The sequence below is a fragment of the Bubalus bubalis genome, chromosome 8 (genome assembly GCF_019923935.1).
Source record: "Bubalus bubalis isolate 160015118507 breed Murrah chromosome 8, NDDB_SH_1, whole genome shotgun sequence".
Taxonomy (NCBI): Eukaryota; Metazoa; Chordata; class Mammalia; order Artiodactyla; family Bovidae; genus Bubalus; species Bubalus bubalis.
Window position 1 is genome coordinate 101,923,770 of NC_059164.1, and position 17,742 is coordinate 101,941,511.

Genomic DNA, 17,742 nt, shown 5'->3' on the forward strand with positions numbered 1-17,742 from the left:
CAACAACCTCTCACTCAGCTGAATACTACCTGGTCCTTTTTAGTTTCATGTAGACAAAACTGGAAAAAAAATTGTCTGTTTATTACAAACATGCAGCTTATTTCCTAAAAACCTTAGCTTAAAATTACTTTTTGGGAACACACATCTCTGTTTATCAAACAAAGGATGAAGCCGACCACAAGCTCTGTTTTGCCAACAGAAGCGTTTTGCACAAATGGTCAGACTGGAAACTGAAGGGAGCCAGAGACTGCCAATCAGAGAGGCTGGGAGTCAAACAGGCTCTCCCTCCATTGCTGATTAACCTCACCTTAGTACGCCCTTCTGGGCTCCAGGCTAGTAACTCACTAACTTTCTTCCAGCTGGAGCTACCCCACCTTGGAAATGGCTGCCTTCAAAGTTAGTAATAAATCTGTCACTTGACACATTTTAGCGAAGTCCAAGTAATAACCTTGAGAGGTCAAAAACTGCAATACCAAACTGTAAGCCACTACTTTTTTGTAGGAGAGAATTCTTATGGGTGAAGGATTGGGCCAGGCAGCCTGTAGGTGCCTTTCCAACATTGAGATTCTATGTTGTTACCGGTGTTCTTTTCTGAGTCTTATTTCCAGTCTTCTTCTTGGGTGTGTCTGCACTTTTGTTATATATCTTGGGCACCTCAAGCACAGAGACTGTCAATAAGCAGTTCTCTGTAGCATATGCAACTTGAAACTTCAGTAAGATTATTTTTAAAATGGGAAAGATTTCCTGACATTGAAATTTTCCCCAGGCAATCAGACAGATGTTGCAAACTATAGTCTATCTATTCCATTGTGACTGCATTGCATTCCTGTGAACTACTATTTTTAAAAATGTAATAACTTGATTTTATTTCCTGATTTAAGAGTAATACACATTCCTTATAGAGGATTTGAAACACATAAAAAATGTGAATAAGAAAATGAAAATTTTTCTTTTAATTTTAGATATGACTACTGCTAACACCTTCTTGGGCTTTCCTGGTGGCTCAGCTGGTAAAGAATCCGCCTGCAAAGCAGGAGACCTGGGTTCAATCCCTGGGTTGGGAAGATCCCCTGGAGAAGGGAAAGGCTATCCACTCCTGAATTCTGGCCTGGAGAATTTCATGAACTGTATAGACCATGGAGTCACAAAGAGTCAGACATGACTGAGCGACTTTCGCTTCACTGCTAACATCTTGGTAGGGTACTTTTCGAACTTTTTTATTTGTATATGTAGGTCTTACAAAACTGGAGTGATACTGGAATGTACAGTTTTATATCCTGCTTCTTCTGCTTTGTATTATATAGCAAGTGTTTTCCCAAATAATAAATGTTATTCAAAGATATCATCTTAATTTAAAAAAGTGTTTAACATTTTATTCCATTATAAGCCACTTCTAAGCTTTTATCTTCATAAATATTGTAATGTTGAGATGGAGAATCTTGGGCATACATTTTGTGCACGTGTGTGTACACTCACCTCTGACTATTTCCTTTAGGAAAAAAATTTCTAAAGAGCTGCCCCACTGAAGGAAAGGTGACCAAAATAAGCTGACCTAAACGAAGTCTACAAGTCAGCTATAGTAAGTGAAGTCGCTCAGTCGTGTCCGATTCTTTGCAACCCCATGGACTGTAGCCTATCAGGCTCCTCCATCACAAGTCAGCTATAAATCATCTCAATTACTAAGCATGGACTGACGTAAGGGCATATTGTTGTAACCACAAGCACCTGATTAAAGCAACCAAAAAAATAAAAAAATCATGTGTCATCCTAGGTCATCCCAGGTCTCAAGTTATTTCTACAAACAATCGTATGCAATTACAATTTTTCATACAATAAAAAATACACAAGGAAACACAACAACACGAATGAAAACCAGCAGAAATAATAGAGAGTAGAAACAGACCAATGAGAGTGGGCAGATGCTGAGGTTGTCTGACACAGATTTTTTTTTTAATTATATTCACTCTAAGACAAATATCATATGATATGGCTTATATGTGAAATCTAAAAAAAAGTGACACGAATGAACTTATTTACAAATTTACAAAACAGAAACAGACTCATCGACTTAGAGAAAGAATGTACCATTACAGGGTAGGGAAGGGATAGATTGGCAGTTTGAGACTGACATAGACACACCGCTATATTTAAAATAGAAGTTGTGAGCTATTCACAATTAGCACTCTTTTTTTTTTTCCATTAGCATTTTTAATCTAACCAACTTAAGGCAGAATCCTGAAACCCCCCACAACTACACAAAACAGACTTTTCAAGTAGCATCAAACATTCATAAAAGTTGGCCATATGATGGTGGTTGGTTTAGTCGATAAGTAGTGTCCGACTCGTGCAACCCCGTGGACTGTAGCCTGCCAGGCTCCTCTGTCCATGGGATTCTCCAGGCAAGAATACTGGAGTGGGTTGCCATTTCCTTCTCCATGGCCATATGAAGGTTCTTAACAAATAAAAAAATTAATGTCATCCAAGTATGTTCACAGATTACAATTGAATTAAGCTACAAATCAAAAACAAAATGATAACTGGAAAACTTCCATATGGTTGAAAATTCAGAAATATTCTCTGCGAAGATGGGAAATGATGAAATCCAGGGCTGAGGAGGAAAATGGCCTTTGCCAAGCAGAAGTCACATTCTTTTTTGTTAAACCCACCTCAGTCCTGGCCACGGTATCCCCAACCTGTAGTGCAACGTGGAGTAAGAGCAAGCTGAATGGGTCACCCCAGGAACTGCTTGGAAATCTTCCAGTGGACTGGAACTTTGGTCACTTTGTTCCTTTTATCAGCTCTACGGTATGATCTCAAATTGGACTCAATGTAGTTCTCCATTTTTCTTATTAGGGTACTCCTCATTCTCTCCAAACCTTACACTCATAACTGAATGACATTGTGTGAACTTAAGCTCCTCCACCTAAACAGCATATTAAAAGCAGACGTTACTTTGCCGACAAAGGTCCGTCTAGTCAAGGCTATGGTTTTTCCAGTAGTCATGTATGGATGTGAGGGTTGGACCGTCAAGAAAGCTGAGCGCTGAAGAACTGATGCTTTTGAACTGTGGTGTAGGAGAAGACACTTAAGAGTCCCTTGAGTTGCCAGGAGATCCAACCAGTCCATCCTAAAGGAAATCAGTCCTGAATATTCATTGGAAGGACTGATGCTGAAGCCGAAGTTCCAATACCGTGGCCATCTGATGCAAAGAACTAACTCATTGGAAAAGACTGTGATGCTGAGAAAGACTGAAGGAAGGAGAAGGGGACAACAGAGAATGAGATGGTTGCATGGTATCACTGACTCGATTGACATGAGTTTGAGCAAGCTCCAGGAGTTGGTCAGGGACATGGAAGCCTGGCATGCTGCAGTCCATGGGGTCACAAAGAATCAGACACAACTGAGCAACTGAAATGAACTGAACTGAACTGAAGCTCATCCACAAACCAAGTGTTGCTCAGGGGAAGGTCTAGGTGTTCTAGTCCCATAAGCAACTAGCAACTGACATTGTTTTATGAAAAGGGATACTGACAAAGCCACACATAGGAAGAGCCAAAGACCTCATCTCTGCTGGGAAGTTAGGAGACGGCAGACACAAGTGTTGGTAGGACCATGATTCTCAGAATGGATGAAGCAGAAATGAAAGCCCCAAGTTCAAAGTCAGTGGTCTCTTCCCAGAGATGGAGGGGGAGTTAGAGGGGCCAATCAGAATCACAAGGGGGGCTAGGGAGGGATGAATTTGGAGTTTGGGATTAGCACAGGCAAACTTATATATAAAATATATAGACAAGGTCCTACCGTATAGCACAGGGAACTATATTCAAAATCCTGTGATAAACCATAGTAAAAAAGAATAAGAAAAAGAACGTATATGTGTACAACTGAATCATTTTGCTGTACAGCAGAAATGAACTATACTTCAATAAAATAAATTTTATATATATATATAAAATCACAAAGGAAGTTCTCTCAACATAAAATACCCTTCCCAAACACAGAGACCATTCCAGGCCACAGAATCCTGGTTTTTAATCATTTAGTACAGGAAATGCTTTGTCCCCCTTCTTCTCTTTTTCAAATGAAACTGTATCAAGGAAAACAGATAAAACTGGAGGCAGCAAGGGTCCTGGAACCCAATCCTCTAGGTCACCCCAGCCCCAGCTTGGAGCTTGGTCACAAGTACATTAGCCTGGACTTTAAAGTGTGTGTAACCAAACACCCATCTCAACCATGGGAGAAAAAAAAAAATCTTGAGGAAGTTCCTGCAGAATGTCTAGCTTTGAGCAATGCAACTTCCTGGTATAGTTTCCAAAGCAAACCTGATGTAAAATGAAAGATGAGGCAAGGTAACCAACTGCATGGATTTACTATTTATAGACGTGTTAAATGAAAGACAGCTAATAATGTGACCCTTATAAAACAGTGACTACACAGCCCTTCTTTGGAGAATTAATGAGCTATCAGAGACCAGTCAAGTCCGTCCTATTTTAGGATAATAAAATCCTTTCATCTATTGATAAGAGAATGTTTGATTTTAAAATTGACTTGTAAACACCTATTCTAAGACAGGCCCAAATGAACTAAAAACATGTTTAAAAAAAAAGGGGGGGGTCATTGCCATCCCCTTTATTTAATTACATTCTATTGTATGACTTGATATGATGCTGTCTAAGTTGATGCGTCTAATACAATGCATCTAAGTTGATGGGTGTGTGCTTTTCAAACTCTCATCACAACAGTCCCATCCAGGGCTGATTCAAATCTATGTCCCAGGCTCTGACCATTTTGGATGGACATGTTCTGCTCACTTCAAACATATTAGAATGCACACAACATCCTACATTAAACTATTTCCACTTAAATGTTTGAAATAAATTATATAACTTTGCTTTTGAAATAATTTTTTTTTTCTTTTTTTTTTGGACTTGCCACAGCACTCGGGATCTTAGCTGCCCCCTGCAGTGGAAGCCCCGAGTCCTAACCACTGATCATCAGGAATTCCTGAAATAAATGTTTTTGCTGGAAAAGATTTGGTTGTTGCTGCTGTTGTTCATATTTTGGATCAGAGAACATTTGTCAGGTCTCAAACATTTTCGGGACCCTTGAGAATCCTGTAGACCCCACATACCGCTGTCATCTTCAGTGCCTATTGGATAAACTAGCCCTAATCTGTGAAGCTCACTGCAGGGTGTACTGTGAGGGAAGTGTCAAGAACAGAGATAAAAGATGAGAGAAAAAAAAAATCTAAGTGCTCAGTCTATTAAGTGATGTCATCTCTGTGGGGACCCAAGGGGAGAACGGTATCAAGAGCATCTCTCTGGTTCCTTTGCCTTTTCTAAACCCAGCTTGTACATCTGAAAGTTCTCGGTTCACATACTGCTATGTGAAGCCTAACTTCAAGGATCTGGAGCATAATCTTGCTAGCATGTGAAATGAGTACAATTGTGTGGTAGTTTGAACATTCTTTGGCATTGCCCTTCTTTGGGACTGGAAATGAAAACTGACATTTTCCAGTTCTGAAGCCACTGCTGAGTTTTCCAAATTTGCTGGTATATTGAGTGCAGCACTTTAACAGCATCATATTTTACGATTTGAAATGGCTCAGCTGGAATTCCATCACCTCCACTAACTTTGTTGGTAGTAATGCTACCTAAGGCCCACTTGACTTCACAGTCCAGGATGTCTGGCTCTAGGTGAGTGACCACACCATCGTGGTTATCTGGGTCTTTAAGACATTTTTTGTACAGTTCTGTGTATTCTTGCCACCTCTTCTTAATCTCTTCTGCTTCTGTTAGCTCCTTGCTGTTTCTGTTCTTTATCATGCCCATCCTTGCATGAAATGTTCCCTTGATATCTCCAATTTTCTTGAAGAGATCTCTAGTCTTTCCCATTCAAGTGTTTTCCTCTAATTTGTTGTACTGTTCATTTAAGAAGGCTTTCTTATCTCTCCTTGCTATTCTCTGGAACTCTGCATTCAGCTGGATATATCTTTCCCTTTTTCTTTTACCTTTAGCTTTTCTTCTTTTCTCAGCTATTTGTGAGGCCTCCTCAGACAACCATTTTTCCCTTTTGCATTTCTTTTTCTTGGGTATGGTCTTGATCAATGCCTCCTGTACAATGTCATGAACCTCCATCCATAGTTCTTCAGGCACTCCGTCTATCAAATCTAATTCCTTGAATCTGTTTCTCACTTCCACTGTATAATCATAAGGGATTTGATTTAGGTCATACCTGAATGGTCTAGTGGTTTTCCCTACTTTATTCAATTTAAGTCTGAATTTTGCAATGAGGATTTCATGATCTGAGCCACAGTTGCCTCCAAGTCTTGTTTTTGCTGGCTGTATAGAGCTTCATCTTCGGCTGCCAAGAATATAATCAATCTGATTTTGGTACTTACCATTTGGTGACGTCTGTGTGTAGAGACATCTCTTGTGTTGTTGGAAGAGGATATTCGCTATGACCAGTGCATTCTCTTGAAAAAACTCTGTTAGCCTTTGCTCTGTTTCATTTTGTATTTCAAGGCCAAACTTACCTGTTACTCCAGGTATCTTTTGAGTACTTTGCATTCCAGCCCCCTATGATGAAAAGGACCCCTTTTTCTGGTGTTAGTTCTAGAAGGTCTTGTAGGTCTTCATAGAACTGGTCAACTTCAGCTGCTTCATTATAATGGTTGGGGCATAGACTTGGATTACTGTGATACTCAATGGTTTGCCCTGGAAATGAACTGAGATCACTCTGTTGGTTTGAGATTGTACCCAACTACTGCATTTCAGACTCTTTTGTTGACTATGTGGGCTACTCCACTTTTTCTAAGGGATTCTTCCCCACAGTAGTAGATATAATGGTCATCTGAGTTAAATTCACCCATTCCTGTCCATTTTACTTCACTGATTCCTAAAATGTTAATGTTCACTCTTGCCATCTCCTGCTTGACCACGTCCAACTTACCTTGGTTCCTATGCAATATTGTTCTTTACAGCATCAGACTTTACTTTCACCACCAGACACATCCACAACTGAGCATCGTTTCCGCTTTGGCCCAGCCACTTCATTCTTTTTGGAACTATTAGTAATTGTCCTCTGTTCTTCCCTAATAAGCATACTGGACAACTTCCAGCCTGGGGGGCTCATCTTGTGGTGCCATCTTTTTGCCATCTCATGCTGTTCATGGGGTTCTCGTGGCAAGAATACTGGAGTGACTTGCCATTCCCTCCCCCAGTGAACCATGTTTTGTCAGAACTCTGCACTGTGACCGGTCCCTCTTGGGTGGCCCTGCAGGGCATGGCTCATAGCTTCATTGAGTTATATAAGTCTCTTTGCCACGACAAGCCTGTTATTCATAAAGGGGATATACAAACACACACACACACACACACACGTGTGTGTGTGTGTGTCTTTTGATTGTCTGTCTGGGATTTCTGCAACAGCTTCTTGGATAATCTCTCTGAACCCAGACCTGCCCTTTATCCTGTATTTTTTCTGAAATACAAAGCTGGCCACATTTACAAGTTCCTTATAGGTGCCCCAAATATATGATAGACAATTTCCTCAGTCTGGCATGTAGGCCCACTTACAATCTGTTCTCAGTCTAACCAGATATGCAGTGACCCAGCCCATACGCCGAGGACAATAATTACTCCCCAGACAAGAGGCACACAGTCATGCCTCAGAGGCCAAGCACACACTGGTCCCTTCTCCTATGCCTGGCACACTACACATCTCTTAAGTTTCAGGTCAAAGTGCCACTTCCGTTGTAAAATGTTTTCTGAATCCTCGAGGCCCCAACCCTCCTCACCACGCTTATTTCATTATGTTGTCACTATTCACCCATCTTCCTCATTGGACCCTGAGCTTCTTGAGGACAGGGGCTATGTGGCCTTACCCACATCAGACCCCCACCCCCTAATCCCCACTCCCAAGGACCTGGATACAGCAGCTGCTTGGTAATTGCTGAATAGTCAAGTGAGTGGTAGGTCTAAACTGGACTTTGGTACACTGCCTGAAGATAAATATTCCTAAGGCACTTCTGCTCCCAGCTCCCAAACCCAAGAGTAGAGGACCACCATTAATTTGTACCTTTGGGTAGATTAGAAAAAAGTGTCTCCTCCAGGCTCATGTATAACAATGTGCTATGCTTAGTCACTCAGTTGTGTCCAACTCTTTGGGACCCCATGGAGCCCACCAGGCTCCTCTGTCTGTGGGGATTCTCCAGGCAAGTGGGTTGCCATGCCCTTCTCCAGGGGATCTTCTCAACCCGGGAATCGAACTCAGGTCTCTGCACTGCAGGCAGATTCTTTACCATCTGAGCCACCAGGGAAGCCCAAGAACATTGGAGTGGGTAGCTTATCCCTTCTCAAGGGGATCTTTCTGACCCAGGAATCTAACCAGAGTCTCCTGCATTGCAGGTGGATTCTTTACCAGCTGAGCTACCAGGGAAGCCCAATATATAACAATTAGACATCCTTATTCTGGGCTTACCCATGGCTTACAAGTCCTCCTGGTAGGGAGCCATTGTTTAAAACCAGCCGCCCTGGCCAGGCACAATGATAATCACTTGCATGGTTATCTCACAACAGGAGGTCTCATAAGGAACATGAGGTAGGTGCTGAAACCAACTGGGAGAATTCAGGGGCGGGGGGAGGCAAAAGGAGGAGGGAGGAGAGGATGTGCCCTGCCAACCTCCCAGAAGCCCTAGCACTGGCATCCATCTTGGTTGAGAGTTGCTTGAGCCCCCAGAAAGGACCCAGAGTCAACTACAGGCCCAGCACAATGATTGGCCAGAGTCAGCCCTGAAACTAACCCCATCACCATAAAACCCGAGACTGTGAACCCCGTGGCAGAGCCATTCTCCTGGGTTTCCCTTACCTTTCTGCTCTCTACCTGGGCACCCCTCTCCAATAAAGTCTCTTGCTTTGTCAGGACTTGTGTCTCCTAAAACAATTCATTTCTGAGTGTTATACAAGAGCCCACTCTAGATCCCTGGAGGGGTCCCCTTTCCTGTAATGCTGCCACAGAGCTTTGAATGAGCTACACTTCATCCCTCACTCTCTCAACCAGACCCAAGCTTGCATAGAAACATAATGCCCATATCAAAACCATGGCGGCCAGCAGCACACACAGACAGTTCTCCCACCTTTGTAGGTGTCATTCCTTTCACTCAAGAGGTCCACCTACTCTCACCTGCACATGTGAACTTCAATACCCAGCCCAAAGGTCAGTTCCTCTGTGACTCTCTCCCTGCTCCTCTCAGGCAGACTTCCTGTTCCCTCTTAGATCCCCATCACCCAGGAAGATACCCACATTGAGTCCTGCCATATTGCCTCCCAGTTCTTTCCTCCCCGCCTGGCCTCATGGCTGCACTGTGAGTAGGCATCAAGAGGAGTGATTGAATCTTAATCATCTTTGGGTCTCAAATGCCTTGGATTATGCCTTTCAAATATATGGTGGGCCTTCAATGAATGCCTTGGACTGAAGGTGGTGCTTCAATCCAACAACTGCGTGTGCGTGCCTTCTAAGTCGCTTCAGTCATGTCCAGCTCTTTGTGACCCTACAGACCATAGCCAACCAGGCTCCTCTAACCCACCAGGCTTCTCTGTCCATGGGATTCTCCAGGCAAGAATACTGGAGTGGGTTGCCATGCCCTCCTCCAGGGGATCTTCCCGACCCAGGGACAGAACCCAGATCTCTTTTTGGTTTTTGTTTTTTAATTAATTAGTTTATTTTAATTGGAGGCTAATTACTTTATAATATTGTAGTGGTTTTGCCATACATTGACATGAATCAGCCATGGGTGTACATGTGTTCCCCATCCTGAACCCCCCTCCCACCTCCCTCCCCATCCCATCCCTCAGGGTTATCCCAGTGCAACAGTCCTGAGTGCCCTGTCTCATGCATTGAACCTGGACTGGCAATCTATTTCACATATGGTAATATACATGTTTCAATGCTATTCTTTCAAATCATCCCACCCTCGCCTTCTCCCACAGAGTCCGAAAGTCTGTTCTTTACATCTGTGTCTCTTTTGCTGTCTCGCATATAGGGTTATCATTACCATCTTTCTAAATTCCATATATATGCATTAATATACTGTACTGGTGGTGTTCTTTCTGACTTACTTCACTCTATAATAGGCTCCAGTTTCATCCACCTCATTAGAACTGATTCAAATGCATTCTTTTTAATAGCTGAGTAATACTCCATTGTGTATATGCACCACAGCTTTCTTATCCATTCATCAGCCAATGGACATCTAGGTGGCTTCCATGTCCTAGCTATTGTAAACAGTGCTGTGATGAACATTGGGTTACATATGTCTCTTTCGATTTTGAGAACCCAGATCTCTTATGTCTCTCCTGCACTGGCTGATGGGTTCTTTACCACTAGCACCACCTGGGAAGCCCCCACAATCAAATGACTACTCAGTTCAAAATCTTCACAAAACTTCCTTTTGGTTTCTTGACAATTCAGCCCCCGAGCCTGACACATGGGACACTCAGCCTCTTGGCCACAGTGGACTTCTGAGCATCTCTTACCTCCAGGCCTTTGCTTACCCATCCCTTCTGCCTATGATGCCCCCTTCACCTCTTTGCCTGTCAAAACTCTAACTGTCCATCAAGACCCAACCCAAATGCTATCTTCCTTATGTGGCAGCAGGTGATGCCCACTGCTGCTGAGAAGCAAAGTGCTTTGTCTTTCTCAGGTCCTTTCTAAAACACTGCTCTGTACTTTAATGATGCATATTTGTAAAAAGGTGCTTTGAGGACACATATTTCTAGACTTTAGCAAGTGTGTGTGTGTGTGTGTGTGTGTTATAGTTGCTCAGTCATGTCCGACCCTTTGTGACCCCATGGACTATAGCCTGCCCAGCTTCTCTGTCCATGGGGATTCTCCAGGCAAGAATACTGGAGTGGGTTGCCATTCCCTTCTCCAGGGGATCTTCCCGACCCAGGGATCAAACCCGGGTCTCCTGCATTGCAGGCAGATTTTTTACCATCTGAGCCACCAGGGAAGCCCCTAGCGAGAGGGTAGGGGCTCAGAAAATATTGGACAGGATGGACTAGGGAATATAGCACTTAAGCCTGCAAGTGAAAGAGACGACAAACTCATCTTCAAGGAACTGGCAGGACCCAGATTGCCTCCCCTGTCCTCTTTTTTCTCAGCAGGGACAAAATGAAAGCTAAATAAGAACCACAAAAGTCACCATCTCTTCCTTCCAGCCAACACAGCTCAGCTTCCCTCCTGGAGAGGTGAGAGCCAGGTGTGACAGCCCAAGCTCCCTTTGCTCCACCCCTCCCTCTCCCCCAAACACAGAGCAGAAATTCACCTCTGCCAGCATTGTTTCCAAGCTCCCGCAGGACGAGACACACACGGGGTGCATGGCAGGTGGCCCTCAGCTCGCCTCTGCAGGGGCAGTGCACACAGAAGCCTCTCTCCTCAGCATGAAGCGCCTCCACCTGGCACCCTGGGCCTCCCTGGTCCTCAGCCTGGCCTTCCTCTCCTTCCACCCGGTTTACTTGGCAGGTAGAACCGTGAGCTTTATTCTCGCTGCGCTGGGAAGAGGGAGGGAGGGTGGGAGAGAGCAGGAGGCAGGAGGAGGATTCCTTGGCTCGGGTTGGTCCTGCTCAAAGGAAAGAGGAAACAGGGCTTTCTCATCTGAAGGATTAGGCTGGAGAGGGTAGGGTGGGATGGGGGTTTACCTAAGACCAGAGTCAGCCAAGATGGGAGCCACCACGAGTCCCTCCCATCAGAGACAGGAGATGCACCTAAAACAGCATCTTTGGGCTGCTGTTTCTCAGCGGCGCCTGCTCAGGGTAATTGTGTTACAATTCTGTATTTTGTGGCTATCATCCTCCCTTTGCATACCCTCCTCTCACCTAAGGACATCTGTCTGTCCCTTGACCCTGGGCATCCTTTGCAACTTTCACCAAACCTCAACACATGAGGCCGCCGTTTGCTATTAAACCTTCCCCCATATCACACGGCTCAGGAGATGTTGGATTATCACCCCACTTTCTCAGAGAGGCCAAGGGGGGGTGTTAGGAAGCGCCCTCCCAGGCTGGGCTCTGCACATCAGGGACCTCGCTCCCATTCTCATGCTCCTGGCTTTTTGCCTTTGGCTTTGACCTGGCTCCTCAGAACAGCCTGCCCTGCTCCCTGGCAGATTCTCCCTCTCTCAAAGCCAACCCTCACAGTCCCCCACGCCAGGCAGTATCCATCTCTCTCAGTCTCTCCTCGGGAGGTTCAGAGGGTGGGCTCTCAAGCCTCTGAGCCTCAACTCAACTTCGGCTTCCACAACTGACTAGTTGCGTGATCTCAAGCAAATTCTTTACCCTCCCTGAGCTTCAGTTTCCTCATATCTAATGTGGAGCTAATCATAGTGCTTATATATAGCGTTGTTGTAAAGATGAAATAGAGTAACTGCACATAAAGAACTTTAAATGAAATAGCACGTGGTAAACACCCCAATGGGGCTTCCCTGGTGGCTCTCTCAGTAAAGAATCTGCCTGCAATGCAGGAGACCCAGGTTCCATCCCTGGTTCGGGAAGGTCCCCTGGAGGACGGAATGCCAACCCACTCCAGTATTCTTGCCTGAAGAATTCCACAGACAGAGGAGCCTGGTGGGCTACAGTCCACGGGGTCAAAAAGAGTCAGACTCGACTGAATGACTAACACTTTCACTTCATTTCAAACACTCAGCAAAGGTTAGCATGCCCCTTTTACTTCTTCCAGTATCGCCCCTCTCCAAGTAAGAGTGTTTTCTGTTTACCCTGGAGGTGCCTTGCTTATGAGAAGGCCTCAAACGCTTGACCCATTTCACTGCACTGAACGGTTGGATCCTTCCAGTAGCCTTTACTTTGGAAGCGACTCCAAATAGGACCAGTCCCTGGCTGGCTTTGCTTATGAGGGAGGTGGGTGATGTTTCAGTTCTTCAGAATTTATACTAGGTTATTCGATTTGAACCATATAAAATGTCTGATATTGAATAATTCTGGACCTATAGAAATGGCGATTTCATATGGGTTAACCTACTACTAGTGTTTCATTAACTTGATTTTTTTCCACACACCAGTTCTAGACCAGGACCACTTCCCTGCTAAGGTAGAGGGGAGATGAAAGTCAGGGTCAAGGAAGTTATTCGGGTAACAAGGGAAATTAAAACATGGAGGAATCAATTTTTCCAAAGCAAATAAAAACCAAGCTCTGAGGCATTTAGCTGTAAATAATTTACAGTAGCAATCAGATTGCATCAAGGTAGTTACTATATTTCAGCAGGACACTGGAGTGGCTGGGGAGAGGGTGGTGTAAAATTAGTCTGAGCAGAAATTTCATGGCTTTAGCTAATCAAGAAGTTTCCTCCCAAGTTACTCTGCTATGTGACAGCAAGCACCTTTGAAGGACATGCTAACCTAGAGTCAGTGGGGTCTGGACAGTTTCCAAACTTTTTTTCTGTTATTGCCAAAGAAGCAGATTGAGCAGCCATACAATTTCCAGAAAGATTCTTTCAAATGCTCTCTTGCTCTTGCTCTAACTCTACCTAGGTCAGCATTGTCTAACAGAACTTTTTTTAAACTTTTTATTTTATATTGGAGTATAGCTGATTAATAATGTTGTAACAGTTTCAGGGGCACAGCATAGGAACTAGGCCATGTGTATACATGTATCCATTCTCCCCCAAACTCCCCTTCCATCCAGGCTGCCACAGGACATTGAGCAGAGTTCCCTGTGCTACACAGAAGGTCCTTGTTGGTTATCCATTTTAAATATAGCAGTGTGTAGGTGTAGATCCCAAACTCCCTAACTATCCCTTCCCCCACATCCTTGCCCCCTAGAAACCATGAGTTTGTTCTCTAAGTCTGTGAGTTTGTTTCTAACAGAACTTTTTTGATTGTGGAAAGGTTCCATGTCTGTGCTATCTTTCTAACATGGTAGCCACCAGCCACATGACTGAGCATTTTGCAAGTAGCTAGTATGACCAAGTAGCTGAAGTTTTCATTTAATCTCATTTTAATAAACTTAAACAGCCACTCTGGTTTGTGGCCACCATATTGGACACAGTGGACCCAGACTGCCTACCTTCTTATTCTCAGTGATGGGAGGGAACACAGCCCATGGTTTCTCTCCCTTGGGGATCCTTATGTTCATCTCTGTAATCCCTCCTCACTCCCCAAACTCCGATATTTTCTGCTAGAGTGTCTTTTATCATTGTGTGCCTTGTTTATTAATCAAGGACTATATAATTCTAAGTGCTGTATACGCTGGAAACCTCTCAACTTGCTTGTAGAGTGTTTAGTTTTTCACACCCTTTTTCTGAATACTAACATCATAATCATCAAAAATAAAGAATCAAGGTCAGACTTCGATGTTTTTTAGTTCAAGTTTTTGAAGGAAACTGAAGCTCGTTATGAAACGACATGGCAGATTTTTAAGTGTCTGTGTTGGTATATGCTAGAAAAAAAAAAAAAACAACACTTCTTAGAAGTACTTATCTGCATAGAAAGCAGCTTAAACAGAGGCCCTTGGTGACAGAAGGGTGATGAGATATAAAGATAAAGCATCTCAATGGGAATAGGAAGTGGTTGGAAAAGGGGAGTGTGTGAGTTTGCTGCCCAACAAAATACCACAGCCTGGGTGGCTGAAACCACAGAAGCCTCTTTTCTCACAGATCTGGAGGCTCTGGGTGTCACCAGCTGTGTTTACTCCCGAGGCCTCTCTCCTCAGCTTGCAGATCACCCCACTCTGCACTGGGTCCTCATATCATCTTTTCCCTCTGAGTTCCCATCCCCGGTGCCTCTTCCTCTTCTCACAAGGACACCAGTCACACTGGACTAATTTAACCATTTAACCTTAATTGCCTCTTTAAAGCCCTATTTCCATAACAAAGCACTACCGAATCTGGGGCCATAGTCCAGGCTATAACAGAACTTTGCTGCATGAAATCTCAACATACCTCTACTGGAACTTCTATAATACTGTCATAATACTCACTACTGATTCATAACAAAAACTGCCAACTCCATGCCTGAGAATGGCTTTTCCTACTGCCTGAGACTATCGTTTGTCTTTTCTTCCAGAAGCAAGCAGCGGCAGCAACTCAACCTTGACCGTCCACCATCCAGAGAATCTTGAGACCCTGGAGCAGTGCCCCAGTAAGCTTCTCCTGGCAATTGCCCTAGCTCAGGGCTTATCTCGGAACAGGGAGGGACACTGAAGCCTCCTCACTTTCTGTTCATTGGCACTGAGTTGGCTGAGCGCCTGCCTGGCCCTCTCGCGCCCCAGTGTGGTTTGTTCACAGCCCCAGAACTGTCTGCAGGGCAAGTCTACAAAGCTCTCTTGGCCATGGTCCCCATGTAAGCTCACACTCTTTGGTGCAGTTGGCTTTAATGGCCCATCCTCAGGACAGCAGTCAAAGACCCCCTGACTTCGAATGCTTATAGAAGTTTGGGAGTGGAAACATCTTAAACGTGAGCCAAATTCCTGCCCAATGCGCGAGCTTCATTCTGGTACCTGTTGCATTTTTCTGTTCATCTTCCACTTGAAGACTTGCAGTGCTAAGGAGCCTAGTGCTTCATAAAACAACCACTGTGGTGCGTGTCTAATTACTAGGAAGTTCACTTTATTTTAAGTTTGGCTCCTTGATTCTGCCCCTTTGAATGACCACATTTGCTTACTTTGGGCACTAACAAGGGAGAGTAACAGGCAGCAATATGTAGAGGCTACAAACGTGGCTTTGGACTCCTGCAAACATGGGTTTGCGTTCTAATTCTGCCATCTCGTGACCCTGGGCAGGTGACAGCTTCAGTTCCTGCACGTCAAACAGGAGGAATAGCTGTGCCTATCCACTTCATGTGGAATAAATAAGGGAACGTGTGTAGAGCTCTTAGCACAGTGCAGGGCATGCCTTAGTAAATGGTGCTATCCTGTTATTACTGGTCTTGATGGTATGAATATCAGAGAATAGCCTTGGGGGAAGGGAGGCTGGGGTGACACTGTCCTTCTTGCCCTCTCTTCCCCGCCAGACGTGGACTTCTGCCCACAAGCGGCCCGGTGTTGCCACACGGGAGTAGATGAATACGGCTGGATCGCGGCGGCTGTTGGTTGGAGTCTCTTGTTTCTCACCCTCATCCTGCTCTGTGTGGACAAACTGATGAAGCTCACTCCAGATGAGCTTAAGGACTTGCAAGCCTGAGGCTTAGAACACTAGTCCCAAGAATGTCAATCACCAAGTTGTGGGTAATAGCAGGAGGGGAGAGCGCTGATATGGTTTCCGATATTTCAAAGTCCGTTCACCCCTTTTTGTTTGTTTGGAGTTTTTTGGTTTTGTTTTGTTTTTTGGCCATACTAGGTGGCTGGTGGAATCTTAGTTCCCTGACCAGGGATCAAACCCGGGCCTTGGCAGTGAAAGCTCAGCATCCTAACCACTGATGACCATGGAAGTCCCAAAGCCTTGCTACCCTCATAACCTTCAGTTACTTTTAAAAAGGAAACGAGACAGGGATCCAAGGAAGACAAGACCAGTGCTCCCAACACACCTAATTTCAAAATGTACTTGGGTCCTTTATAATCTGACATCTCCCTGATTGACTCCTTTGCTTGTATTTTTGTGTGGGGAGGGGAGAATTGCTTGTATTTTGACCATCGCTTTCTTCTGCGTTCCATGTATGTGGTACACAAGAAACAAACTTCAGTCTTAAAGTCACCCAATTCAAAACAAAACTCAGAACCTTCTCACCAAAAACAAGTGGTTGTGTTTTGTCCCTTATTTCAGTCAAGGGCATCACTGTCATTTCAAAATGTGAGAGCCACCTTGGCAGCTTCCTTAGTCCCACGTCCAATGCTTCCTGGGCTCTTGTTCTTCCTTTGACACGTCCTCATGTCGAGCCTGCCCATTCTCCTTGCCGGCACCCTAGGTCTGGCCCTCGTTACCCCATCCCGCCACCACGTCAGGAATCCTTCACTTTGTTCTCACTGCCTTCAGGATCTGGCCCCCACCCCCTAGCTTGTCTCTCCTCTCATCCCGACATCTTCCACTTCTTTGCTGCCATTCCCTCTGCAGGGGTGGCTGCCTCCCACCTCCACCCCCAGAACGAAGGCCATTCCTCAAAGTCCAGCTCTAATGCTTGCTCTGCCTTCAAGCTTCTAGGCTTGTCTTCTGGGGACCAGGAGCTGGTGGTCTTCAGGCACTTGTGTGGTGCCCTGAGCACAGTCACAGTGAACAACAGGCCTCTTCACAATCAGCTTGTACTGCCTCATGCTCCAGGGGTATAAGAAGCTCTTAATGTTTGTCCAATGAATGAATGAATGAGTAAACAAACAAATGAGTTCCTGGCCTAAACAAATTTTCTGATCGTCACTCTGCATCCAGAACCTCTGTTTTTCTGGAGCTGGTTGACCAAACTGACCTCTGGAGGAGCCATTTGGCTCTGGCCAGCTTAGGGACAATCACTTAGGGCCCAGATGTCTGCATCACTGTGAACTCTTTCAATGGGAGTCAGGAGGAGAGATGGGTGGGGTCATCAGAAGAAAGCAAGCGACTCTTTAAGAAAACATGTTTGCCCTTCAACAGCAAATATGTGTTTAGATTGGACAAACTCTAAATAATCATAATACAAAAAGGAAAAGTGAGAGGCCTCCGAAATGGGAAGAAATATTTTCTAGAGGTGGCAAATGATTCAAAGCCACCCTACTGCTCTTTCAGAAAGTCTGAATAAATTTCCCTGAACTGAAGGGATTGCCTAGCTCAGT

General features: G+C 44.6%; 1 protein-coding gene across 1 annotated transcript; it reads left to right on the top strand.

The window, feature by feature from the left end:
- The first annotated feature begins 11,237 nt into the window (after positions 1-11,237).
- Positions 11,238-16,234, top strand: TMEM213 (transmembrane protein 213). Its single transcript, XM_006076891.4, has 3 exons — positions 11,238-11,520; positions 15,072-15,146; positions 16,017-16,234. Exons 1-3 carry the CDS (start codon positions 11,376-11,378, stop codon positions 16,184-16,186), a joined length of 390 nt encoding a protein of 129 aa, XP_006076953.3. The 5' UTR covers positions 11,238-11,375; the 3' UTR covers positions 16,187-16,234.
- The last annotated feature ends 1,508 nt before the right edge of the window (positions 16,235-17,742 follow it).

Excerpts from the sequence above, each read along its gene's own strand:
- TMEM213 (XM_006076891.4), top strand. The coding sequence starts at position 11,376 with ATGGCAGGTGGCCCTCAGCTCGCCTCTGCAGGGGCAGTGCACACAGAA. Across the intron at positions 11,521-15,071 it reads CCACCCGGTTTACTTGGCAG|AAGCAAGCAGCGGCAGCAAC; the intron begins GTAGAACCGTGA and ends CTTTTCTTCCAG. Across the intron at positions 15,147-16,016 it reads GACCCTGGAGCAGTGCCCCA|ACGTGGACTTCTGCCCACAA; the intron begins GTAAGCTTCTCC and ends CTTCCCCGCCAG.